At 45.6% G+C, this 27,651-nt stretch overlaps 1 protein-coding gene and 1 long non-coding RNA gene across 2 annotated transcripts in view; one reads left to right on the top strand and one right to left on the bottom strand.

Moving 5' to 3' along the window:
- TGFBR2 (transforming growth factor beta receptor 2) overlaps positions 1–27,651 on the bottom strand; it is an 88,449-nt gene that overhangs the window by 17,750 nt on the left and 43,048 nt on the right. Inside the window, exons 4-5 of the mRNA XM_043885243.1 lie at positions 6,501–7,300; positions 4,498–4,639 (exon numbers count right to left, since the gene is read on the bottom strand). Of these exons, the coding sequence (XP_043741178.1) occupies positions 4,498–4,639; positions 6,501–7,300 (942 nt within the window). The remainder of the gene's footprint in view (positions 1–4,497; positions 4,640–6,500; positions 7,301–27,651) is intronic.
- Positions 3,388–12,211, top strand: LOC122682504. The gene is made up of 3 exons (XR_006337405.1): positions 3,388–3,525; positions 4,411–4,996; positions 11,845–12,211. It is a non-coding gene; the product is annotated as an uncharacterized LOC122682504 (long non-coding RNA).

Raw genomic sequence — 27,651 nt, 5'->3', positions numbered from 1 at the left:
AGGTACTGGATTTGATTTTATCGCAGCTGCACCCCTCTTACTGTCTTGTTATGGGTTCTTTGTCTTTGGACCTATGATATCTTTTTCGGTAGGTTCCACCATTCCTTTTTTGTTGATGGCTTTTAGCAGGTAGTTGTGACTTTGGTGTTTTTGTGAGAAGCGGGGAAGCTCACTGGCTTCTACTCTGCCATCTCCTGAGAGTCTCTGCACCCTTACCATTTTGAATAATGCCTGCCACACAGAAGGTACTCAAAAAATACAGGTTAGGTGAAAGAAATAATGAATAGATACATCTTCAGAGAAAAAGGATAAAGAAGCTATCTCAGACTTCAAGGCACGGAGGCATGTGAGTCACACATGCTATAGCATTTAACAGCTTTGGCATTCCATTAACAGACTCAGAAAGTCCGCTACTGGAAACATTCTGCAGTGAGGCCATCACTGAATGTTCCCAAAGTGTGTGACTTTCTTGCCAGGTGCTTTCAGAAAGGCTTCAAGCCAAAGGCCATTATACACAGAGTAGGACTGACTACCCCTTCCACAGTAATAATGGTAATCCTAGCTGCCACAGACTGACTAAGCTACCAATCCTGTAGTAGGCCAGTTAGGGCCTGTAGGCCAGAGTCAGACAACAGGGCTTTTGATATCTGTCTCCAGTATCCTACTGCTTGAAGCCTCAGTTTACCCACCTGTAAAATGGGGCTAGTAACAGCACACCCTTCAAAGAACCCTTGGTAAATGGTATGAATTGTTCCATAATGCTATTGCTTATGTAATGGTAGCTGTCGTTTCTTGGTTGCCTTCTTCATCTGAACCAAACCTACTTCCATCAGAAAGCCTTTCATTTTTGACCACCTTCTTCACTTATGACAATCCATGTCTTGAGCTCCTAGGTGGAATCTTGTGGTAAGGGAGCTGGACCAGCTGACTTCCAGAGGGTGCTCTTACTATGTCTGCACGTTCTCACCTAAGAAGAATGCGGCTTCTCCAGTGTCATGCTTTCTCTTGCTCATGTTCCCTCTGTGCTGCTTGCACAGAGAAGACAATTCTGAGGCTCACTGCTCCTGCAAGCGCTGATCTAATCCTCTTTGCCTGACCCTGATGTCACCCTATCTTTCGCCGACCTAGGCACTCAGTCTGGTGTACCCTGCCTCGCCTGCAAAAAAGTCTCCTTCAGTGCTCCAGGTCTGACAGACAGCGCAAGCCAAAGCCCAGCGCTGAGTCCTGTGGTGAACGCGGAAAAAAGCAGGCAGCGCCTGGGCACCCAGGCCAGAAGTTTGGGCTCAGCCCTGAGAACAGAATGGAGTCCTGTTCTCCAGGCAGGGAAGCTGGGATTTCACAGTCTCCCCTGCAAGACAGTCCCTTGACGCCTAGGCTCCTGCTTCATTCAGTCAGATGTCCAGCTCCTCTGAATGACTGGGAGGGAATATCAGTGGATCTATTTTGTGAAATAAAATATCAATCTATAACTCACCACACTGAAGTAAGCATTTTCCACATTTCCGTTTCTGAAATGAGACTGTCCATGAAAAAACATAGTAATTTCTTATGTTGTAGTTCAAGTTATACAAAGAAGTTTAAGCTTCAGGAAGGCCTTTTATATCCTGCCCTCTGTATAAATTAAAGCCTAAGGTCCACTAGAGTGGTATTACCTATTTTATGTGTAAAGAAAGAAATGTGTCTGAAAGTGCAAATTTTTAAAAAGGAGGGGGGGGGGGGAAAGCCTGTTTCATCAGTGGACAGCAAGCTTCTTTACGGAAATCTGCGTTTGTACAACAGGGAAGCAGCAACACATCCTAACTCCCCTTAGAAGGTCCTAACTTTAAAGTACCTTCTAAGAAGCTCTTTAAATATAAAAGTCTCTGAAATTAAGATTAGGCTGAAAATCTGCCTTTACAGTTTTTGAGACACACATGCATGCAAAGAAAAACAAAACAGAAAATAATAATACTTTTAAAAGTAGGCAAAAGAAAGGCATTATTAACACATGAGTTCACACACTTAAGTCAAGAGAAGGGCTGTCTGCTGGACCAAAGTGAGGACAGACAAATTACTTTGATTTTTGCAGTCTGATAGGAGAAACAGTACTGTGGGCCTAAGATCAAACAAAATGAGAACTGGGATGGCCACTTTTCCGGTTCCCCAAAGCCGTCTGTTCTTATCCTAAAGTTATGAGGCTTACTGAACAAATAGGACCCTGTTCCTTCCTCGGGAAAACTTGTTTATACTGTATCCATTTTTAGATCTTGTAAAAGCTGGTGAAGTTGGTTCTTCCCCACTAGCCAGAATTCTTCCATACTCAGCAAATATCAACAGGAAAAGGCTTCAGTCATTGATAACTACAGAGGTAGGGAGCTCAGATCAGGCCTTGAGAAGCTGGTGCCACTAACAGAGGGGACAACAGAGACAGTCTCCAGCGTATGTTTAGAGAATGATGAGCCTTTTTGAAAGGATAAGAGAGACACCAAAATCTAGGTGAATTTATTCTGACAGTGCCAGCAGCATTGTCTCCTCTTAAACAATTCACACTGGTCCGATCTAAGGATTCATTTCGGAACTGTCAAAGCTTCAAGCAGAAAATGATTCTCAGTGACTGAAACTTGGTTAAACAAATTTCACTGTGCAAGGGAAAATTCAGTTACTTTTGGAAATACTGTGGGGGAAGACATCGCATGCAGAAAACTGGAAAATAACCTGGTTAGACAGACAGGAAGTGCTATGTCCTGTGCAGGGACCCAGAGATATGGGTGATGGGACAGCAAGGCTCCCAGCCTAGCCCGTCCTGGAGAGTCAGCTAAAGCAGTTCTCAGCAGGAGGGGTGACCAGAGCCAGCAATGTGACAACCTAACCCACCTGGAGCAACACACTGGGGAGTCTGGCCCAGTGACCAAAGCTGACCTACGTGACAGAACAATACTGATCGTGTTAAATATCCATGGAGTAAAATGCCCACAACCCCATACTCATGTAAACACAGAGTGAAATGAGTAAATAACAGGTGCTGGTGAGAGAAAGGACAGATATTTCCTGGGCATCTATGAGTAAATGTAGAAGGGATAAGAAAAATAGAAAATCACCATTAAGCAAACATTACAGTAATAATCATTGTCTGTAAGAACTATTCATTGACCCTAAAAATCAGCAGGTAAAATTATTATTAAAAAACAGGTCTAGTCTCCTTACTAAACAGGTGTTTAGTAGAAACAGGTCAAAGTGGCTTCCCACAAAATATGTATTCATTACAAATGGAAAAGGTAGTATCTTCACAGGGAGAAGGCTGGAGCCACCCTCACCATGTGATAAGGCTGGCGTGCCGGCCGCATGCGACACCGAGGACACATCATTTCTGTGGTATTCCTGCCTGGAAATGCACAATCCCACTGTAACCACGAGAAGACATCAGAGAAACCCACAGTGAGAGACTATCTATAAAAGAGCTGGTCTGAATTCTTGCCAAGGTCATGAAAGAAACAGACTGAGTGACCATCACACGTTGAAGGAGACTGAGGTGGCCTGGACCCTAAGGTAAGGTGGAATCCTGGAGTGAATCCTGCTCCCCAATTCTGGGGACTTGGAAATACAAGTCAGTCCTAGAGATTAATTAAATATGTGGTACCAATGTCAGTGTCCTGTGCTTGGTTTAGGTAAGGTGTTAAGGGAGGGGAAGCCGGGTGAGGAGCATGTGGGCACTCCCTGTACTACTCACGCAATGATTCTGTCAGCCTAAAACTACCATGAAACAAAGCATTAAACATAAAATTGGAGTGAGCTTGGCTTGACTTAGCATCCAGCCAGGACCAGGTTAGGATATATAACTTCTAAGCTGAGACCTCAGATCCTGACGGTAACCACTGAGAGGAGGCTCAGCAAAGGATGGCGTGATGTAGACATCAGCCATTCCCATCTCTAGGAAGATGAGGGGACACTGCTCTCTAAACATGACATCCCTGTACCGCTGAAGAATGCTGCATTCCTCAATAACCTGTCTTCTCTAGATTTTTCAAAACCTAAACAAACCCGTCAAACCATTCTGCTTGTTTTGTCCAGCAAAGGAAAGTTATGTCCATAAAAGTAAGTTTTGAGTCAAATCTATTTTCTGGACCTTATAATTCTGAAAAACCTTAAAATACCAAAAAAAAAAAAAGAAAGAAAGAAAAAAATCAGATAATTTTCTGAATCATGGTTCTTGTTTGATAAGCAGAAATGAATTCTTATAAATATTACTAGTGTTCCTCTCTTGCCAGATTTGTAGATACCACTGGAGAGATGGGTCCGGGGAAAAGTAATTATATACTTCAGGAAAGGAGATAAAATGCTTTATGCTCCGAACCTGGCGTTCAGCTACAGAACCAAGGCTTTATAGCACAGTGAGTGGTCCCACATCACGCTGGAATATCTGTGTCCTCCCAGATCTCAAACAGCTCTTCTATCCCTGCACCCGTGCTGAAGCAATGAGCACATCGTCTGAAGGTGCCCAGGATGGCGGTCCACGCCTACCTCCCACTGCGTTGCAGCGAGACGTCATCTCCCAGAGCACCAGGGCCATGGAGTAGACATCCGTCTGCTTGAAGGACTCGACATTCTCCAGATTCATCCTGGACTCGAGGACCTCTGGAGCCATGTACCTCGCGGTTCCCACCTGAAGAAGAACACACACAGAGCCCGTCATCGACTCCCGCTGCAGGTCTGCTTTCAAACAGCCGACGCTTGGCCCCTACTGAGTAGTCAGTGCGTCTTTAAAAAGCATGGTGCTGTTTAAGATAATGAGACCTGCACAGAAAGGTAGGGCTTATGTAATTTTTAAAAAAAACAGGTTGTCTCTCCCTGAAAAACCTTGAAAGAACATAAAGGACAAATGCCAAAGTAAGAAAATGGCAAAGCCCAGAGCTCCTGTGTCTAGGCTCAGGACACAAGACATCAAACCACATGTGCAGTAACGTCCTTGCAGAGAACCTGAGACCACACTGGTGACTGATGCCTGTCAGTGCTTTTCCAAGTAAGTATCTTTTCATTCTTGAAACTCCAAGATATGAGGTAAAAATAGTAATTGCCCGGATTCGTTTTGTCCCCTGAGGGTTGCGTTAATCTTCTTGGTTCACCCCACGGCACGTTCCAGTGTGCAGAGGGTGTCATACAATTACATAAAAGCTCTGCTAAGTGGAACTGTATGAAAGTGTTCCCATTACAAGCTCAAACCTGGTCATTTTATAACTTTGATAGGCATGCTGTGTGATTTTTATCTGACAGTATGAAAACACTGTGATACATAGGAAAAAAGAAAAAAATATTTCTAAGGAAAAAAATCATTTGAGTGAGTGATAATGCAGCTTGTATAGACTGACTAAATAATAGCAAAGTCCTACCTTCCCAAGGATCCAGGGGAATGTCAAGTGAGTTGATAATATTACCCCCAAATAATGCTTTTTATTGTCACGCATTAGAAGAAAATTTTCTTTTTAATAAGTCACTTCACGACTGGTCACCCTGGCACATTGATTCGTCCGAGTTCAGCGTGCTCAGCTCCTCACTGGATGTGCATGCCTACATCTGGAGGGCTGCCTGAGCAGTGACGAGATGCTCCAAAAGCACAATGCTCAGCCTGGTCAGAGGAGGCAATGGTGCTCCCAAGACTTTACTCCCAGTCACAGCCAAGCTTCTGGTGTGTGAAACATGGGGCCCATCTTTTATAAAGGATGACAGTAATGCTGTGTGTGTGCGTGCTAAGTCGCTCCAGTCATTTCTGACTCTTGCAACCCCATGGACTGAAGCACCCCAGGCTGCTCTGTCCATGGGGTTCTCCAGGCAAGAATACTGGAGTGAGTTGCCATTTCCTCCTCCAGGGGATCTTCCCGACCCAGGGACTGAACCCAAGTCTCTTATGTCTCCTGCATTGACAGGTGGGTTCTTTACCACTAGCGCCACCTGAGAAGCCCAATTGTAATGTTAGTCAGTTTCTAATAGCTCCTTAGCCAAAAAAGTTTCCATTTTAATCTGTGAGATGTTTCAAAAGAAGAACTCTCCCTTCACCCAGTCCATCACTCACTCTATAGATACTTATAGGTCTCTTTGCCTGTTCAAGGCCTTGTGTTGGATGTGACCAAATGTATGTAGATTTGGACTTCAAGGAGACTGCCTTCTAAAACAGTAAAAAAGAAAAGAAAAGAAAAGAAAAAAAAAGAAGCAATATAAGGACTAAAAGTACAGAGCAGAAAGAGGCTGAGCACAACCCCTAAGGAAAAAGAGATACTAGCAGTGCTTGAAGCAAAGAAAAAAGTGTCTAACTGGACGAGAAATGAGGACTGACTCAAGGAGAGAGTGGCTGTCCTGGATTGGGAAGGGTCTGAGCACCAGGGAGAGAAGGGCTGTTGGCTGGCGGAGGTGCCCTGGCAGGAGAGCAGGCACTTCCCGGGCTGCGTGGATCCCCTGGACGAGGTCGGAGTGCAGGGCGGACGGAGCGCAAGCGGGAGGGGCGCCAGCAGCGAGGGGCGGGGCCGCCCTACCTGCCCGCTGTTGGCCAGGTCGTCCACAGACAGCGTGGGGTCCAGCCGCAGGGAGAGCCCGAAGTCGCAGAGGCAGCAGGTGAGGTCGCCCTTGACCAGGATGTTGGAGCTCTTGAGGTCCCGGTGCACGATGGGCATCTTGGGCCGGCCGCACAGCGTGTGGTCGCTGTGCAGGTGCGCGATGCCGCGGGCCAGCGAGCCGCCCAGCCGGCGCAGGTCCTCCCAGCTGATGACGTGGCGCGTCAGGTACTCCTGCAGGTTGCCCTTGGCGTGGAAGGCCGTGATGAGCCAGTACTGCTTGCCCAGCTCCGTCTTGCGCTCCTCGGCCGTCAGGAACTGCAGGATGTTCTCGTGCTTGAGGTTGATGTCCGAGAAGATGTCCTTCTCCGTCTTCCAGGAGGCATACTCCTCATAGGGGAAGATCTTGACGGCCACCGTCTCGAACTGCTCAGACGTGTTCTGCCTCAGTTTGGCCTTGTAGACCTCGGCGAAGCGCCCCTTGCCCACCAGGGTGTCCAGCTCGATGGGCAGCAGCTCCGTGTTGTGGTTGATGTTGTTGGCGCAGGTGGAGCTGATGTCGGAGCGGTCGTCCTCCAGGATGATGGCCAGGTGCTCGCTGAACTCCATCAGCTTGCGCGGCTTGCCCGAGTCCCAGGCCGGGCTCAGCTTCTGCTGCCGGTGGACGCGGTAGCAGTAGAAAGTGACGATGACTGCGATGGCGATGCCCAGCGGTGGCAGGAGGCTGATGCCTGTCACTTGGAAAATGACCAACAGCAAGTCGGGGTTACTGCTGGTGTACTCTGAAGGGGAGACAAAGAGAAGGAGCGGGTCAGCAGGTGTGCCCTGGGAGAAGCGGTCCACACTCCAGGCACTGTGGGTTTTCCCATCAGCACAGTTTTTATGGACATGGAATGGTAAGTTTTTATTCCAGGCATGGATGCTTGGGTGTGCTTGTCCATCTGGACATCTAGTCAATGTTTTACTCTTCCCTCAAAACTTAGCTTGGAAATCAAAATTCACCATCAACCAATCAGAGAATTGAGAACAAGCTGATTACAAGCTGAGAACAAGGCCCTCCTCACTGGCCCTTAAAAATGCTTTGCTAACACTATTCACAATAGTCAGGATATACAAACAACCTAAATGTCCATCAACAGATGAATGGATAAAGATGTACATATACCATGGACTATTACTCAGCCATAAGAAAGAATGAAAAAATGCCACTGTCAGATACATGGATGGACCTAGAGATTACCATACTAAGCGAAGACAAATATCACATAATATCACGTATATGTGGAATCTACAATACGGCACAAATGAACCTATCTACAAAACAGAAACAGACTCACAGACACAGACACAGCCTGATGGTTACCGAGAAGGGATGGGAGAGGGATGCAGCGCGAGTCTGGGTTAAGCAGATGCAAACTGTCATACACGGGATGGATAAACAAACTCCTACTGTAGCACAGGGAACTATGTTCAATATCCTGTGTCAAACCATAATGGAAAATAGTAGGAAAAAGAATACACACACATATATATGTATATATAACAGAGTCACTTTGCTATACAGAATTAGCATTGTAAATCAACTATACTTCAATAAAATTTTTAAAAACAGGAAGAAGGAAACTTTGGTGATTGACTCTGGAAAACCTAAGTTCTTCCTCACACTGGCAGGCTGCATGGAATGCAGGGTGGTGGGGCCACAGGCTGAAGTGTGACGGGATACAACGGTTGCAGGAAAAGACTGACCTACAGGAGAAATAGAAACTCTTGTAGAGATATGGATGGTCCCTGTTACCCAGCAGAGAATGAGCCTCGAGATGAAGACTGAGGGGACAGACAGAATGATACTGACGCAGTATCAGCATCAGACACCGCAGCAGATGCTGCAGAAAATAACATTCCTCTCCTGTAACTCCACCTCTACTATCCAGACTATCCAATGGGAATGTTTTCAAGTGGACACCTGTCTGTAACAATATAAGATGTCTTATAAATAAATGTGTCTGATTCTCTGCTTGTTCCTCCCATGAAAAAATAAGCTCTACAGGGGTAAATCTAGAGGTACTGATCACCACTCTACTAAGCAGCTGGCGCAGGGCACTTAGATGCTCAGCAAATGTTTCCTGTAGAAGATGGATGAATGATTAATGAAGCAACATCCCTCCCTTCTTGGATAAAGAGGATGTGGTACATATAGACAACAGAATACGACTCAGCCATAAAGAAGAACAAAATTCCATTTTTGCAGCAACATGGATGAAGCTAGAGATTATCACACTAAGTCAAGTCACAGACAAATACCATATGTTATCACTTACATATGGAATCTAAAATATGACATAAATGAACTTATCTATGAAGCAAACAGAATCACAGACATAACAAACAGACTTGTGCTTGCCCGGGGGAGGGGGTTGGGGGAGGGATGGATTGGGAGTTTGGGGTTAGTAGATGCAAACTAGTATGTATACGATGGATAAATAACAAAGTCCTACTATTTAGCACAGGAAACTATATTCAATACCCTACGATAAACCATAATGGAAAAGAATATGAAAAAGGGAATGTATATGTGTATATATATATATATTCCTTTATATACATATTGGAATGTACATATATACATGTATAACTGAGTTAATTTGCTGCACAGCAGAAATTAGCACCACGTTGTAAACTAACTAGGCTTCAGTTTTAAAAGCTCCCTCCCATTCCCCACACTGTTCACAGGGGTCAGCAAACTGTGACTCCAGGGCACAGGGGCTGCTCTTGTTCAGCCTCAAGAGGGACGAATTTTCCATTTTTGAAGGGCTGTTTAAATTAAAAAAAAAAAAAGACACTAAGTAGTTCACACATCAGAGAGCACATCTGGCCCTAAAACATCTACTACCTGGCCCTTTACAGAAAAAGTCTGCTCACCCCCCTTCTCCTGGTGCTATTTTAACAACCTGCAACGCACTGGTGAAATCTGAAAAGACATCACATTGCTCCAACGTGAATATTCTTTTATGTTTGAGAAAACAACTCAGTGAATAAGTTCTAAATATTAATTGCATAATTATTTAGCTGTGTGTCCAATTCATTAAAGGGGGTAAAACATCCAAATGAACTATTCATGTATCACTGATAATTTTTTCAATTCCTGTCCATTTATGAAAAACAGTATTCCTTGCTGATTTCTAGTCTTTTTCAGGTTAAAGGAAACACGGAAACAGAAATCTGAAATTTACTGATTAAAGAAGACTCTAGAAATCCCCCTTTCAATATCAGAAACCAAACTGCTACCTTCCCCTCAAATTTCCTGTGATTTCTTTTTGAAAACCTACACATAAAAATTTGGTGGGGAGGGAATTATCTATTCACATCTGTCAGTCTTGAAACTTCAAAGAGGTGGTGAAAAACCCTAACAATAGCAAATCAGGCTGAAAGGAAGCTCTGGGATCTGGCTTTATCTACACAGAAGCCACCCACACCCTCTCAGAGTTAACCCCTGAGTTGCCCCTAGAAAAACCAGCAGCTGAGGGTACAACAGGTACAAGTTAGCTTCTCCTTTACTCAGGGACCAGCAGGACGTATTTCTTCCTGCCAACCCCCAATTACACATAGAAGAGTAAACTGAACACAAATTATATACTTCTCTGTGTGCCAAGAGTTTTATATAATATTTATATTTAATTGACAGAGAACCCTATGAGATAGATACTGCTATTATTATAAACCCCATTCTGTACATTCTCAAACTCTGATTAGAGATGCCTGCTCTTAACCCCATGCCACACTGTTTCTAAACTTCACCTCACTGGGAGCCAATTAAGAATGCCTTTATACAAGCTCTCAATTTGAGGAAGTGGTTGTCTTCACTTGGGGCTGGCCTAAGTGACTTCAGGCGTCCACTCAGTGATCCCGGGGCGTCCAAAGGGGCACATTTGGGTGTGTAGACTGCTCCTCTCAGTTCTTAACGAAGAATCAGAGTTGAGCAGTGTTCCTGCAACTGTGCGTCTCTCTCTTGTCTGGGAATCAGAAGTCTTACACAGGAAGAACTTTAAACCTTTTTGCTTTCTTCTTTCAGAACCCATCATCACAGGACACAGCATGTAGGGAACTTGAGATATAATTATTGAACTATTGGTACTGAGGGAGGAGGCAGATGGGCCCCCTACCAGGATAAAGCAACTGGAAATTCATTCTCTATTGACTAAAACTCCAAGACAAGAATAGTAGGACAATTAAGGGAGAAGGCTGGGCCCTGCTCAGACCACATACTTCTCATTCTGGAAGTCAGGATACCTCCCTGACCACACATGCACAGAAAAGCTCCCTGCAGGCCAAAGAGGGAGCAATGTCATGGGATGCTCTACCCAGAGGCCTCTTCGGCAGGATCCATCTTGGCCAAGAGATGTATGCGCACACTTGGGAGGATCCTGAGATATACAAAATATGGACTGTGAACCAAGCAAATCAAAATGACTGGCCAAAGGAAAACCGGAAAAAAACGCCCCATATAAGTGATTTAAACTGCCGTGAGGAAGCGACTCAGGGACTCTCCCTCTGAGTCTGCCTGTGTGTCTATCCACACACACTGTACTCTTTTTCCTGCTAATAAAACACTTTACTTGCTTCACCACATTCATCTTTGTGGAAGTTCTTTTCTGCAGAGCCGAAGGGCCGGGGCCCTTGTCACTGACCACTCGCCTAGTGCTTTCACTGCTGCAAGCCAGCCCCAACCTCTGAATGGGAACCCAAGCCCGCTCCAAGCTGTTGCAGGCCGAGGACACCCAAGATCAAAGATCAGTACTCTCCATGAACTATTTCTTGGACACTCAAGTAACCAGTGCTCAGAACCTGAGGTTCACTTTACACTCCCTCGTTGCAACAAGGGACAACAGTGACCACACAGAATTCAGGGGTTCCTACAAAGGAGGGGGTGTCTCCCAGGTGCACACAAATGTAGCTCTCAGCCTGGGCTCCAGAGACAGAATTCAGTGGGCCTGTAAACTTAAATGGGCAAAATGACACCTTTTTATTTTCTCTAATCTTTCACTAAAATTTCACATTTCCCAGCATGAGCCATGCCATGACTTTGTCACCAAGAGAAACCAAAGATATTTTTATGCTGTGTTAACGTTTCTTGCAGAGGCCTCAACGAATCCTTTATATTCAGCACTTAGCCATTTCAGTTTGTTCCATCTGATGCTAGATCTTGTTACTTAAACCATTACTATAGAAGCAAAGATGACTATATCACAAATTTCTTAAATCATTTGTATGGTTTAATTGTATGACTCTATGTCGGATTTTCTCTGAATTCCTGTGTGTGCTGTTTTAGGCATTTAAAGACATCACTGTGAAGAGATCCGCAGGCTTCGCTAGGCGTCCCAGCATGCACGGCACACAGCACCAGAGAGCTCTGGCGGAGTGAAGGCGGCGAGTGCTGGTCTTTCTGCCCGGGTTTCCTGGAGCAGAAACTTCCAGACGCCTCTGTTTCTGCAGGAACTGAGTAAGGGAGGAAATGGTGCCAACAAGCGATCCTGACCCTCCTGGGGGTGGTGTGTTGTATGCGCCACGGACAAGGGTAGATTCTACCCTTGTGAGGGGAGCTCTGCAGTGGAAAAGGATGGGAAACCCTCCTCTGAACTAAGTCTATGAAGAACCATGGAGAAAACCAGCCCATCATGGGTTTTACTGAGCTGAGTCCTGGGTCCCTCACTGTATCAGCCGCATCTCACTTTACTGCTCCAGCAGCCAAGTCAGGTTCTGTTCACTGCCTAGTTCACAGAGGAGGCTACGAGAGGGAAGGGGAGGGAAGGTGGAAAGGAGGAAAGGGAGAATGCGCGTGGGGGTGGGCACGGCAGGAACTGAGGGGACCCTGTTTCCTACAGGTCTGACGGCTCCGGAGCCGTGTTCCCTCCACACCACCAAGCTGTCTCCCCAGCAGTGGACCCAACAGGCTGTTTAATAATTCCCAAAATTTCCAACCAAATGTGTCCCACATACAGGAGCTCAAGTGAGCTGCAAATAAAGAGCCATTTGCAAATGTCAGAATCTTGATAAATAAATATTTTTTAAGGACAAACGTCAAAGATAAATGTTAGTATACCATAAAAACATACAAACTGGCAGAAAACCTCAAGGGGAAATTCCTTGATATAGGTTCCTCCTGAGTAATTTAAAAGTAAACTTGCCTAATCCCACACACACACACACCACAATGAAAAGAGGTCATTCCCAAGCTCTTTCAAGTCCTCTGTGAGGCCCAAATCCATCACTGCTTTGCCAAAAGGAACTTAACACTGAATCTCTATAATTTTTTTTTCTTCAAAAAAGTCACATAGTGAAAAAGACATTAAATTAAGATCAAGAGTAAAATGCACATATGGACTGCTTAATGCATCGTGATAAAAACCACATCAGCAGAGCTAACTGTGAGAGACTGCTCTGACTTCACTGCTTGAACTGGCTCTGCGGTTCCTCTGACTCAGTGACGCAGTCTGGGCAGAAATTCACCAAGACACGAAGTGACCCAAGCAACAGAAGGCTACAGATGCTCGCTCTCTGTACGCCTCGGTGCGCCGGTCAACACTGCACAACAACCACAGAGCTTCTTGAAGCCGGCAGTGACATCTAACCACAGAGACTTTCACACGCCAACATGTTCATCTAAAGCAACAGGATATATACGCAACTGGCCGAGAGCCAAACAAGGAAGCTGTGCACAGGAGAGATAGGCTGGGGGGAAGGGAGAATTTCCTGTCTAAAGTCACTGGGTTAATGGTGATATTTAAAACTACAGCTTTCGTTTATTGAGAACCTACTAAATGCCAAACACTGGTTTCATGTGGATTATTTTGAAGCCCTACAGCCATGCTGCTAGATCTGAATCAGGTCTCATTTCCTAGACACACACACGGGGATCCTGTGTGAACAGTGGAGGCTGGCGTGGCAGGTCACTTCCTAGACACACTCACAGGGATCCTGTGTGAACAATGGAGGCTGGCGTAGCAGGTCACTTCCTAGACACGCGCACGGGGATCCTGTGTGAACAGTGGAGGCTGGCGTGGCAGGTCACTTCCTACACACTCACGGGGATCCTGTGTGAACAGTGGAGGCTGGCGTGGCAGGTCACTTCCTAGACACACTCACAGGGATCCTGTGTGAACAGTGGAGGCTGGCGTGGCAGGTCACTTCCTAGACACACTCACGGGGATCCTGTGTGAATAGTGGAGGCTGGCATGGCAGGTCACTTCCTACACACACATGGAGATGCTGTGTGAACAGTGGAGGCTGGCGTGGCAGGTCACTTCCTAGACACACTCACGGGGATCCTGTGTGACCAGTGGAGGCTGGCATGTCAGGTCACTTCCTACACACACATGGAGATGCTGTGTGAACACCGGAGGCTGGCGTGGCAGGCAGTGGCCAGCTGCAGGGGCAGTGTCCCTCAAGAGGGATTTTGACGGTGGCTCCCAGGATCTTCAGCCAACAGAGGGTTCAGCATGAATGTTTAGAGAAAGGACCAGTGTATACCGTCAAAGAGAAGGAAAGAGAGTAAAGAGAAACACTGACATCAGAGGACTGGAGAGCAAAGACACAGGAGGGATCAACACCACTCTGGATAGACTCTGCTGCAGTGACCAACACAGCAGACGGGCCTCGGGGACACTGACGCACAGCAGAGGGCCGACAGGGGCCCGGAGGAGACAGACTCTCAGGACAGCCAAGATTCACAGGGCCTGAAAAATGTTTTGCCAGTAAGTTTGAAAACTTAAACAATACTGGTCCTAAAAACTAGTATCTGTAACTTACTAAAAGCGAGCCAAGAAAAACTTGAATAATCTTACAAACATTAAAGAAATTGAGTAGTTAAAAATCTTCCTAGAGCATAACTTTAATTTTGAATCTTTTTTAAAGCCCATGATTCACTGTCCAATTTCTTAGTACCAACGACTGGATACACATGTCAGTTTGTTTTTTGCAGAATTGTCAACCCCCTAAACTTCCTACAATAAAAATGCCAGTGGACTCCTTATAGAAATGTTTGACCATCGTCTAAACAAGTGAGGAATCATCAGATATATCCGGAATGTGCCTCTATGAAATCAGTGGTCCACCTGTTTAAAGTCAAAGTCACAAAAAACAAGAGACACATGGAAGAATCAAAACGACTGAAGGCCATGCGTGGTCCTTGACTGGATCAGCAATGACCACACTGCTTTGGGGAAAATGAACCGTGACTGTAATACACCCCCACCCCCTGAAACACACCCTGTAATGGGAAGGCAGTGAATAGAAAGGGAAAAGGTACACAGGGCTCAGCTCATTGTTCAAGTCTTTCAGCTTGGCTGAAAGTGTCGTTTTCCCAGTAGAAACTGGGGAAGAACGTATCCAAAAACATGGGGGCAACGATGTTCCCCTCAAAGCCCCTAATACACACGATCTCAGATGGAGTGAAGAGCCACCAAGCTTTCAAGGAATAGGTCATTTCAGTGTCACCCAAACTCAGTAGACAGGAAAAGCACACTGTATCTCATTCTTTGAAAACAGAACAACCAAAAACAAAAAGAATATATGCAAATTACAGAACAATCTCACTCACATACTGCGATTTGAAAAACAAATTCTAACTATAAATGGTTGTGTCTGACTCTTTGCGATCCTATGGCCGGCCAAGCTCCTTGTCTACAGGACTCTCCAGGCAAGAATACTGGAGTGGGTTGCCATGCCCTCCTCCAGGGGATCTTCCTGACCCAGGGATCAAACCCTTGTCTCTTATGTCTCCTGCACTGGCATTCATGTTCTTTACCACTAGCGCCACCTGGGAAGCACCAATAATAAAAATGATAGCAATCCAAATCCAGCCAAAACTATAAAAGTATTGTTTTAAATTAAAAACAAATATGCAAAGAAAATAACAACTATCACTGACCACACTAATAATTTAAAGGAGAAAAAAAATGTATGATCAATTCGGCAGATACAGAAAAAGTATATGACAAAGCAAAAGGCCTCCATAAGGAATACATACCAACAATCTTCAGCAAACCTAATTCTAATGGGGATATTTTAAATGCATTCCTTTGAAAAACTGTTCAGGCACTGAAGCCAACTAGAGCTATTGCTACTCAGCATGACTTACACCCCAGCCACCCAGTACTGGGAGGCAGAAGGGTGGAACGTGCCGTACCAGGAGAGAAGGTCTACCCAGACAGGCTCATCTCTCCCGGTCCTTTACACCTGGTGGGTGTTGTTTCGTCTCCAAGTGTCACTGGGTGCTCCTCTGCGGTGTGAACAGAGCCACTGACAGGCAGCTGCCTTTCTGATGCTACAGTTTACACGTGAGGGATGACGTGGCATCGGGAAGACAAGCTCACAACAGTAAAAGCACTCCTCATTGAGTCCAAAAACCCTATGATTTCCAAAGAGACCAACACAACGTATGTTTTCTTAGAACAGCTTACTAGAGAATCTTTATCCCAAGTCTCCTGTATATCCCCAAATCATCTCTCTGCCCTGCTGTGTTTGCTGCCTAGGGTTTAAGGTCACTTTTTCTGCAGGACATTACCCAACAGCAACTGAATTTCAAACCCTGAACTCCTTGCAGCCCTTGGAAGGAAACTTCTCTTGAGCTTTCCAAGTCTACAATCTAAGCAAGGTATTGTAGTTTCATGGTCCTTCTTTGCCTCGAAACCAGACACTACATTGAGCTGAGATTTGATTTCATGATTTTCTTAATACACACCTAAAAGTTGCCTTTATTGACAATGTGAAGAAAAAATTGTCAACAGAAGTCTAGAAAAAAAAGTTCTAGACTTAAACTACTAATATTTTGTCAGGCAATAGAAAGCCCTAAGAATAATCAAAGTAGATTCTACAATGGCAGTCCAGTGATTAGGACTCTGTGCTTTCACTGGCAAGGTTCTGGGTTCCATCCCTGGTTGAGAAATTAAGATCCCACAAGCCATGCAGCATGTCAAGAAAACAAAACAAAAACTGACAGTTCAGTTCAGTTGCTCAGTTGTGTCCGATTCTGTGCGACCCCATGAATCACAGCACGCCAGGCCTCCCTGTCCATCACCAATTCCCAGAGTTTACTCAAACTCATGTCCCATCGAGTCAGTGATGCCATCCAGCCATCTCATCCTCTGTCGTCCCCTTCTCCTGCCCCAAATCCCTCCCAGCATCAGGGTCTTTTCCAACAAGTCAACTCTTCGCATGAGGTGGCCAAAATATTGGAGTTTCAGCTTCAGCATCAGTCCTTCCAATGAACACCCAGGACTGATCTCCTCTAGGATGAACCGGCTGGATCTCCTTGCAGCCCAAGGGACTCTTAAAAGAGTTTTCTCCAACACCATAGTTCAAAAGCATCAATTTTTCGGTGCTCAGCTTTCTTCACAGTCCAACTCTCACATCCATACATGACCACTGGAAAAACCATAGCCTTGACTAGATGGACCTTTGTTGGCAAAGTAATGTCTCTGCTTTTTAATATGCTATCTAGGTTGGTCATAACTTTCCTTCTAAGGAGTAAGCGTCTTAATTTCATGGCTGCAATCACCATCTGCAGTGATTTTGGAGCCCCAAAAAATAAAGTCTGACACTGTTTCCACTGTTTCCCCATCTATTTCCCATGAAGTGATGGGACTGGATGCCATGATCTTAGTTTTCTGAATGTTGAGCTTTAAGCCAACTTTTTCACTCTCCTCCTTCACTTTCATCAAGAGGCTCTTTGGTGGTTCTTCACTTTCTGCCATAAGGGTGGTGTCATCTGCATATCTTAGGTTATTGATATTTCTCCCAGCAATCTGGATTCCAGCTTGTATTTCTTCCAGCCCAGCATTTCTCATGATGTACTCTGCATATAAGTTAAATAAGCAGGGTGACAATATACAGCCTTGACGGACTCCTTTTCCTATTTGGAACCAGTCTGTTGTTCCATGTCCAGTTCTAACTGTTGCTTCCTGACCTGCATGTAGGTTTCTCAAGAGGTGGGTCAGGTGGTCTGGTATTCCCATCTCTTTCAGAATTTTCCACAGTTTCTTGTGATCCACACAATCAAAGGTATTGGCATAGTCAATAAAGCAGAAACAGATGTTTTTCTGGAACTCTATTGCTTTTTCGATGATCCAGCGGATGTTGGCAATTTGATCTCTGGTTCCTCTGCCTTTTCTAAAACCAGCTTGAATATCTGGAAGTTCATGGTTCACATATTTTTGTCTGAGGAGGCCTTACAAATAGCTGTGAAAAGAAGAGAAGCAAAAAGCAAAGGAGAAAAGGAAAGATATTCCCATTTGAATGCAGAGTTCCAAAGAATAGCCAGGAGAGATAAGAAAGCCTTCCTCAGAGATCAATGCAAAGAAATAGAGGAAAACAACAGAATGGGAAAGACTAGAGATCTCTTCAAGAAAATTAGAGATACCAAGGGAACATTTCATGCAAAGATGGGTTCGATAAAGGACAGAAATGGTATGGACCTAACAGGAGCAGAAGATATTAAGAAGAGGTGGCAAGAAAACACAGAACTGTACAAAAAAGATCTTCACGACCCAGATAATCAGGATGGTGTGATCACTCTCCTAGAGCCAGACATCCTGGAATGTGAAGTCAAGTGGGCCTTAGAAAGCATCACTACAAACCAAGCTAGTGGAGGTGATGGAATCCCAGTTGAGCTGTTTCAAATCCTGAAAGATGATGCTGTGAAAGTGCTGCACTCAATATGCCAGCAAATTTGGAAAACTCAGCAGTGGCCACAGGATGGAAAAGCTCAGTTTTCATTCCAATCCCTAAGAAAGGCAATGCCAAAGAATGTTCAAACTACCACACAATTGCACACATCTCACACACTAGTAAAGTAATGCTCAAACTGACAGTTATCATTCTGTATATTTTTAGAGGAAGCAGAGTGGTAGAAGATGGTTAAGACCTTGGGATCCTGAAGCTTCTGCACAGCAAAAGAAACCATAAACAAAACAAAAAGACAACCCAAAGAATGGGAGAAAATGTCTGCAAATGAAGCGACCCATAAGGGATTAATCTCTAAAATATGCAAAGAGCTCATGCAGCTCAATATTAAAAATAAATAAATAAAAAAAGCGGGTGGGGGTGTTTCTGGTAGCTCAGAGGTAAAAAATCCATCTGCCAATGCAGAGTTTACAGGTTCAACCTAACACAGCAGGACCCCACAGCCTGTGGAACAACTAAGCCTGTGCTCTGGAGCCCCAGAGCCACAAGTACCCAGCCAGCACGCCGCAACCTCGGAAGCCCCTGTGTCCTGGAGCCAGTTCTCTGCAGTGAGAGGGACCCGCGCAGCAATGGAGACCCAGCGCAGCCAAAAATAAATAAATAATTTTTTTAAAATTCTGAAAAAAAAAAAAAATGAGAAGAGCTAAATAGACATATCTCCAAAGAAGACACATATACCCAAAATGCACATGAAAAGATGATCAGTATTTTAATTATTAAAGAAAAGTGAATCAAAACTACAATGAATCAAAACCACCTCCCATTGATCAGAATGGCCATTATCAAAAAATCTACAAACAATAAATGCTGGAGAGGACGTGGAGGAAAGGGAACCATCCTACACTGTTGGTGGGAATGTAAATTGGTAACAGCTACTATGGAGAACAGTATGGAGGTTTCTTAAAAACAAAGCTACCATATAATCCAGCAATCCCACTCCTAGGCATGTATCTGGAGAAATATGTTGTCCAATGTTCACTGCAGCACTATTTACAACAGCCAAGACATGGAAGCCACCACAGTGTCCGTCAACAGAGGAACATGCTGCCTACACACATATAATAGAATGTTACTCAGCCATGAAAAAGAATGAAATAATGCAGCAACATGTGTGGGCCTGGAGATGATCAAACTACGTGAAATAAGTCAGACGGAGAAAGACAAATGTCATATGATAGCACTTCAGGTAGAATCTAAAAACTGATACAAATGAACGCATTAACAAAACAGAAACAGACTCCGAGATTTCAAAAACAAACTTACAGTTACCAGAGGGGAAAGTGTGGGAGAGGGATAAATCAGGAATATAGGATTAGTAGGTACAAACAATTGATACTATATATAAAACAGATAAACAATTAAGGACCCATATAGCACAGGGAACTATATTCAATACCTTGTAATAATCTACAATGGAAAAGAATCTGAAAAAGAATACGTGTGTGTGTGTGTATATATATAAAACTGAGCCACTTTGCTGCATACCTCAAACACCCACAACATTGTAAATCAACTATATCAATTAAAAAAAAAACAAGTAGAAGGCTATGGAGGGAGTCAGTCTGGCTATACTAAGAGAAGACAGGCAGGTGCTTTTTGGCCATCTGGTTTGAATTCTGTTTTCCCAGAGGCAAAACTCAGTTTTCCATATCTAGTGATGTTGGACCCAGTTACAACAAATAAAATGTTGAAAGTGAACAAAAGGTACCAACATCCCGTAAACATTTACTGGCTGAGTTCCTAGTGTGTTCAGTCAACATACAAGGGAAGCATTCCTGAGTCGCAGCCCTGGCCGGGCACAGACACATCCCTAGAGGAAAATATACAGGATCTCCTAAGAAGCAAAGCAAACTGCCTCCTTATTCTTTGACATCCACATCCTATTAGCTTTCCTCTGTTCTTGCTCCCTCTCTCCCTAACATCCTCATCCATCATACTACATATATACTTTCTCATTTGAGAGTTAGACTACATATACATACTTTCTAACTTGGGAGTTCCAAAATTTTGTATATTTTCTCATCTTTAAAAATACTGATGGCATGCTGCAAAAAGAACCTCCTGGAATGCGGCTGTTCAGGGTATGCCCTCAGACCAGCGAAGTCAGCAGGCGCCACCTGGGGACGGAGGGGAACGCGGCATCTCAGCCCTGCGCTACACTGCGGCAGCAGACTCCGCATGGGGCACAGTCCTCTATCAGATTCACTTACACAGCGCGGTGTGAGAAGCACTGCCTCAGCGAACATCCCTTGGGAGTCTGCCACAGATAGGACTTGTTGGCAAAGCCCTAGGACAACCATACTCTGCCAGCCAGTGAGAAAACGGTCCATGAGAGTGTTCTAGTAGAAACACTGCAAGGGGAGTGCAGAGAGAGATATAATTCCCTATCCATCATTTCAAGAAAAAGTAAACAAATTCAGCCAAACAGTAAAAAACCATTTTAATTACACGACAGAAGGCCAGGAGCTCATGCAGGGCTTAATTAAACTTCCAGCATGTGTACAGCACTGTTTGACACTCTAGACAGACTTTGAGAATACTTTTCCCCAAAATGATGGAATTCTCTCAAGCCCATTTGATTGTTTTCTAATTGTACATATTTCAAAACTAAGCTTTTGCCTCCCACTTCACATCCCATTCCACAGTCTCCATTATGTTACTTCTTCCCTTCCTCTCTCCCCAGAAAAGGGCCTTTCAGGCAGTCTACTCCGGAATGACACCTCTTCAGAACACTCCTGAGAGGTGCAGACGAAACCCGTCATAAAGGTAACCACAGCGGGCCTCCGCTCCTCTGTACGTCACCCCATACTCTACACCCCAACAGACATCTTAGGAGAAAGTCTTAACACTGGGGTATTCTAAAACATACTCTTTATAATCAAGTATGGCCTTCCCGTAAGTCCACTTACCAGCTTTCCTGCTATCCTCTCAAGCAAAAGACAACACAGTGATTCCCTCTTCTATGGGATGAGAGTTCTCAAGCTGTTGCTGGGCATTTAGCCCATTTCCCTAAATCACCTTTTTCAGGCTCAACATCTCTATTTTCTTCAGTCACTCCTGAAAAGACCTTTTTATCACACTCATATTTATCAGACCCTAAAATCTGCCCGCCCAGCGTGAAGCAGGCACCCCATATACGCTGGGTCCTTTTCTGAGTATCAAGCAATCTGTTCTCTGAAATCGTTCTTGTTCCTCACGATTTTCTGTGACGTTTCACCAGGCCCAGCTCCACCGTGTGGAGCGGGATGGCGCGGGACTCCCACCGTGTGGAGCGGGATGGCCCAGGACTCCCACCGCCCTTAGCCAGGCGTGAAGACGGCTCCTGGCTCGTGTGCTCTGTCCCCTTGTCCCTCTCTTCACCAAGTCCCCAATTTCAGGGTGACCTTAACTCACCTCTGAACCCGCTGAGCAGATGCCAAGCCCGCTTTCTGATAAGCTGCTTACTCGCCCTCAGCCGTGTGAACTGACGGGCCTCGTGTGACGTGTCTCTGGCTGTTCCCCACGCGGTCATTTCAGGCAGAGCCCGGTCCCGTCCCCGCTGTGAGCACCCCTGCCTCGTGCCACCCGTCCGTGCCGTAGAAGACAGCGCCTACGAGGAGCCAGGCTCTGCCGCCGCATGGACCGTCTCAGGACCGTATTCCTCCATGGGCTGACCCGCACTCTCTGGAGCAGGATCCCCTCACCCCCGTGTCCGGGGGCGAGTCCTCCGGGCGCTCACTCATGCCGGGCTTGGTGTAGAGCCCCGTCCCCGCTGCTGCCACAGTCCCCTCATTCTGTTCCCTGGCTGGAAAAGAACGGTCTGGGCCCTATCGTCTACCCTGTCTCAGGGCCCTTCACGTTTTCGGGAAAACTGAAGGTAGAGAAGCCGGGCTGGAGTGACCCCACTATCCTCTCCAACAGGGAGGCCAGAAGGCTTTAGAAAGGCACAGCAATTGTGCACGTTACCAACACCTGTCTCGTTACCAAAACACCTCCACCCCCTGCCTTCCCTTCAGCTCCGCCTGAAGCTCCCACTCTGGCTGGTTTTCGGCCCCCACCCCTGCCCTCTCACCTCCGGGCTGCAGATGAACCTGCCCGGAATGTGTCACTTCACCGGTTCTGAGATGCCCATCCAGGAGGCCCTTGGCCTCGTTCTGAAGAGCTTGCTTGTGGGGTGTGGTGGGCACCGTGATAACCTCTAAAAGAATCCTACTATGGCCAGGGGAGGGCTGACCCAGGTGTGTGTCCTGCTTGTTTTTCTGCTCTTCTATCCTCAAGGGCTGAATCTGGCTACTTCCTGTGGTGGCTGCCGCTCTAATTGTTACCATCCTCTTTCAGGTTATTTGGGGAACAGGATGAAAAATATAAATCCCTTTGGCAGAACAAACTGTCTTGAATTCAGTGGTTTCCAACACTGGCTGCGTATTAGAATATCTTGGTGAGCTGTGTTGTTTTTTTTTTTTAAATCCTGACACCATGCCCCAGACCAATTAAGTCCGAAACTCCAGGGCTAAGACCCAGTTAATGAGTCGGTTTTTAAAGCTTCTCAGGTGTTTCCAGTGTGTAGCCAAGGCAGAGAACGACCTCAGCCTGACAGGAGACTAGGACAGGACCCCAGAAAAAGAAGTCATGAAAAGAATTTTAATCACCAAGTGTAGGATCCGTTGTTCCTGACACTGCAGCCAGCGACAGAGGTGTATATCTATTTTTTAAAGTAGAGAAGCAAATATGTATTGTTTCTTTAAAAGTTAATATTAGCTTTTGTAAGGCATAATTATTGCTGGGAACATTGAAATTTTACATAATTAGCAACGAGCAAGAGTTATTTGAGGATCAGAAAAGGTTTTCCAAAAAACCAGTCAGCCAGATGTCCAACTGGAGGTAAATACAGCCTCTGGGGTTCAGAACAGGCGGAAATGAGGGTCGGTTTCGCAGTGGCTAGCTGACTCCAGTGTTTTTCCACTGGTGGGACACTGGGGTGCTTGGACAGGAGCAAACAGTCTCCTGGACCCTTCTTGCCGTCACCCATCCGTGTGTTGTTTACAGAACACGCGGCGGCGGCTGTGAGAGGAGAGACTTGTAACAAGGCCAGCCCTGCTGGCCCAAGCGTCTCCTGGTCTCTCACATCCAGGGGCTGGGATTCGAGACAGACTGTGTCCTTAGTGGATTCCACTAGGCTGTGATTCACGTCAGAGTGAGGTTCCAGGATAGAAATATTCAGAGCCGGCAACCACACATGGCCTCAAAGCATCTTTGTTTACTTTGCTGCTTTGCTTAGGGAAAAGGGGAAAAAAACCTACAGAAGCCAGTTGCTTTGCCTGAAGACACTTCAAATACATGCTAAGCCACACTGGACTGAGTCACCACGCCCTCCGGCATGTACGATCTTTATCATCTCCTTGAACAGACATGGGCTGTATTCGGGGGGTGCTTCTAAGTCATTCATGACCCAAGGCTCCTTCAGCACTGAGTCATCACCTCAAATAACTGATTTCTTTTCCCTGGAACGAGACGGGGAACTTCAATCCATAATTGTCTTTCTCATCTAACAACTTTTCTCCACCACATGTCCACACTTATTTTTTTCCTTTTGCATTGAGACCAGAAAGTAAATCTGCTTTGTCTTCCGTGAAACCGAGAGGCCCGGCTGGCGAGCCGGCTGCTTTGGGTGGCGAGGCGCAGCTCAGCGGCAGCAGCGCACACAGGCCTGCCCGGCACAGCCCTCTGCCGCTGCTTTACCGCAGAGACTCGGTGCTTCCCCACGGAGCCGGCCCCTGCACGCGGGGACAGAAGGGAAGCAAGGAGCCTGGAGAGGACGGAGGCAGCACGTGCAAGCCCTCCCTGCCTCACAAACCGAGGCGCGTCCACAAAGCGCGCGAGGCGCGTGGTCCACGCCCAGAGTGGGTCTGCTGGGTGGCAAGAAGCGACAGGATTAAGGTCACACAGGTCCACGGGGACCCAGCTGGCTGAGATGATCTGCTAGCAAGTTAAACAGAGACAGGAAACCGCGTGTCTGATACTGTAAAAAAAAAGTCATCTGTCTTCCTGCCAGCTTTCAGCTTGCAAACCAAAGAGTCTGTTTTCATTTAAAAGAAACTCGACAACAATGAGAAAGGAGAGGAGACTCTGGGGCTACCAGGAGCCCCGGCCCCTTGCGCGCGGCCTCTGGGGTACCTCGGGGCCTGCAGGCAGCTCGCGGGCAGCCGGCGGCACTCAGCATTGCTGCATGGAGGCTGCATCGCTGTTTACCACATCGGTGAACTCTGAGTCAGAGTGGTTTCTACAGCCCCGGTTTCTAAGTTAATTACATATAGCTGACGCATTTACTGATAGTTCCATCCTGTAAAACTATAAAATCTCATGCAACCTAGAGATAGATGCAGTCACGGGAAAGGCCAAGAAAAATTAAGAATGGGAGCTGGAATCAAGACAAATGGAACGTAAATGTAGGAAAACTGGCAAACGGGTGATGTCAGTATACAAAATCCTCACGAACATACTTGCCAGAAGCATGACACAAGCTTTTCTGGTAGCTAGCACTGTAGGGAGAAATATAGTAAAACATGATATCCACATCAGGGGCTGGCCCGAAGCTGTGTTTTGTAAATAAAGTTTTATTGGAACACAGCTGTGTCCAACTTGTTTACATACTGTCTGTGCCTGCAACAGAGACTCTTTGGCCTGTGAAGCCCCAAATAATCAGAAACTGGTCCTTTAGCAAAGAAGTTTGCTGATCCCTGCTCTGCCTGAAGCTCTCTATGCTTCAAGCTGTCCTGAAGATCAGAAGCAAATATACCCTCATGAAGGGAATAATCTTTCCACAGCAGAGAGTTGAGAGAAATTTCTCCTGGTTTCCTCAGCAAGGTGATAATGCAGAGAACAGTTTCCTCGACAGCATTCTTGACAGATTTCCTCTGATTCCCAGGGCTGTTGCTGATGATGGACAATACCTATACATGTGTCTGCTGAAGGAATTTTCCGGAAGGAGAACACAACACAATGTTGGTACAAAGTGCCTCACTCCTCTGGCTAAATCCAAAGACAAGATTCAAATGGATCAAAGGAAACAACAGTGACTCTCTACAGTCAGAACGTATTGCATACTTGCTCTGTGCCAGGCCTTATTCTACGTTCCACACATAAACAAACACATTTATCCTCACAGAAATCCTATTCAGAGTGAGCACTGTTTTCTATCCCCATTTTTCAGAGGGGAAAACTGAAACTGGTTCATCCAAGGACTGCTGCTACTGCTAAGTCACTTCAGTCGTGTCCGACTCTGTGTGACCCCATCCCTGGGATTCTCCAGGCAAGAACACTGGAGTGGGTTGCCATTTCCTTCTCCAATGCATAACAGTGAAAAGTGAAAGTGAAGTTGCTCAGTCATGTCTGACTCTTTGCGACCCCATGGACTGCAGCCTACCAGGCTCCTCCATCCATGGGATTTTCCAGGCAAGAGTACTGGAGTGGGGTGCCATGGACCCATCCAAGGGGTCAAAGCCATCCAAGGACAAACCACTTATAAATGGCTTAGCTGGGATCTGTACCCAGAAAAATCTCACTGGGGAGACCACGATCGTCTCAAAAGATGAACATCCCACTGGCCATCATTTGTGAAGATCATTCCTCTCACAAGCCCGTGAACGATACAGCCTCTGGTTGAGCTGCCTGCCTCGGACTGGCTGAATGGGAAGTCTGGGGGCAGTTCATCGGTCAGGTGTGTGTCCACAGCCTTGCACGGAGTGAGACTGTTGTTAACAAGCAACCCTCCCACCCCCGAACATGGGAGGTTGATGGTATTCCCTCAAAAACAGACCAAACTATCCAACTTTCCCGCAGACAAATGTTGGAGACTCACCTATGAAATCTTGGGAAATTTACATCACTCTCTAGTAACCCATTTCTTTGTGGGTAAAGTGAAAAGTTTGGACGAGCTAACTGCATGGGCTTCATTTCAGCATAAAAAAGTTATGACTGAAAAGGACTGAGATGACAAGTGCTGGCAAGAACGTGAGGAAAAGGGAACACTCTACACTGTTGATGGGAATGTAAATTGGTGCAGTCACTGTGGAGAACAGTACGCAGGTTCCTCAAAAAAAGAAAAACAGAATTTCCATTTGATCTGGCAATTCCACTCCTGGGTATTTATCCAAAGAAATAAAAACAGGATTTCAATGAGATACCTGCACTCCCATATTCACTGCAGCATCATTAATAATCAGCAAGACATGGAAGCAACCTAAGTGTCCATTAAGGGATGCATGGATAAAGATGTGGTGTGTATACACAGTGGAGTAGTATTCAGCCACGAAAAAGAGGGAAATCCTGCCATTTGTAACATTACAGATAGACTTTGAGGGCATTATGCTAAATGAAATAAGCCAGACAGAGAAAGACAAATACTCCGTGGTATAATTTACATGTGGAATCTTAAAAACAAAAACAAAAAGCAAACTCATAAAAACAGAAAAAAATGGTTGCCGGTTGCAGAATTATAGTCAGTGCTTTTTAACCACATTAGAAATAAATTTAGGTCCAACTGAATCCAAGAATACACACATTTAACATAAGCAAAATAAATGTGAGGAAGTCAGCAAAAAAATTTTTTAAAATGGTGGTTGCCATGGGCTGGAGGACAAAGGAATAGGAAGATGTTGTTAAAAGGGTACAAACTGTCAGCTCTAAGATGAATGAGTATTGAGGATCTGGTGTAAAACATGGTGATGACAGTTGATAATTATTGTACAACTGAAATTTACTAAGAGAGGAGAACTTAAATGATCTCACACACAAAGAAGACAAATAGGTGATGGATATGTGAATTGCCTAGATGGGGGGGGTGGGGAGGGGAAATTCTTTCACAAAGTATATGTATATCAAGTCACCATGATGTACACTTTAAATATCTACAACTTTATTTGTCAATTATACCTACGTAAATTTGAAAAAATGCTAGAGTATATGTCAAAAAAAAGTTATGACTATAGGAAACAAGGCAACGCACCTGAAAGCAGTTAGCACAGGCAGATCGACCAGAGCAGGCTCTTAGCCAGGAAAGAGACCACCGCTGCTACTGTTCCAGGAATCTTCACCGGGGCTTTGGGCATGCTGCACGCCAGGTAAGGCAGGGGCTGGGCCTCTGGCCTCGAGACCAAACTTTTCAGAGTCCAGGCTTGAGGTTACTGCTAATGCCCCTTCCCGCATGGCCAAGGGGCCTTGCCATTTCCAGAAGTTCAGCTCCAAGTCAGGAGGAGAATGGGATGGCCAGGGATCCAGCCACGGGGGCTGGAAGTAGGGCAGAGGCGCGCCTCCTTCAACCTGCCACGAGTTACCTTCTCACCCCCGCAGATGAACATAATAGACAATTAAGGAGCAAAAGGATGCAGGCGACCTCCTTTAATGCCTCTCTACTCCTTGT

The sequence above is a fragment of the Cervus elaphus genome, chromosome 24, assembly GCF_910594005.1.
Source record: "Cervus elaphus chromosome 24, mCerEla1.1, whole genome shotgun sequence".
In the NCBI taxonomy this organism is placed as follows: Eukaryota; Metazoa; Chordata; class Mammalia; order Artiodactyla; family Cervidae; genus Cervus; species Cervus elaphus.
The sequence above is the reverse complement of the archived record's forward strand: the minus strand, read 5'-3'. Positions and strand labels throughout refer to the sequence as shown.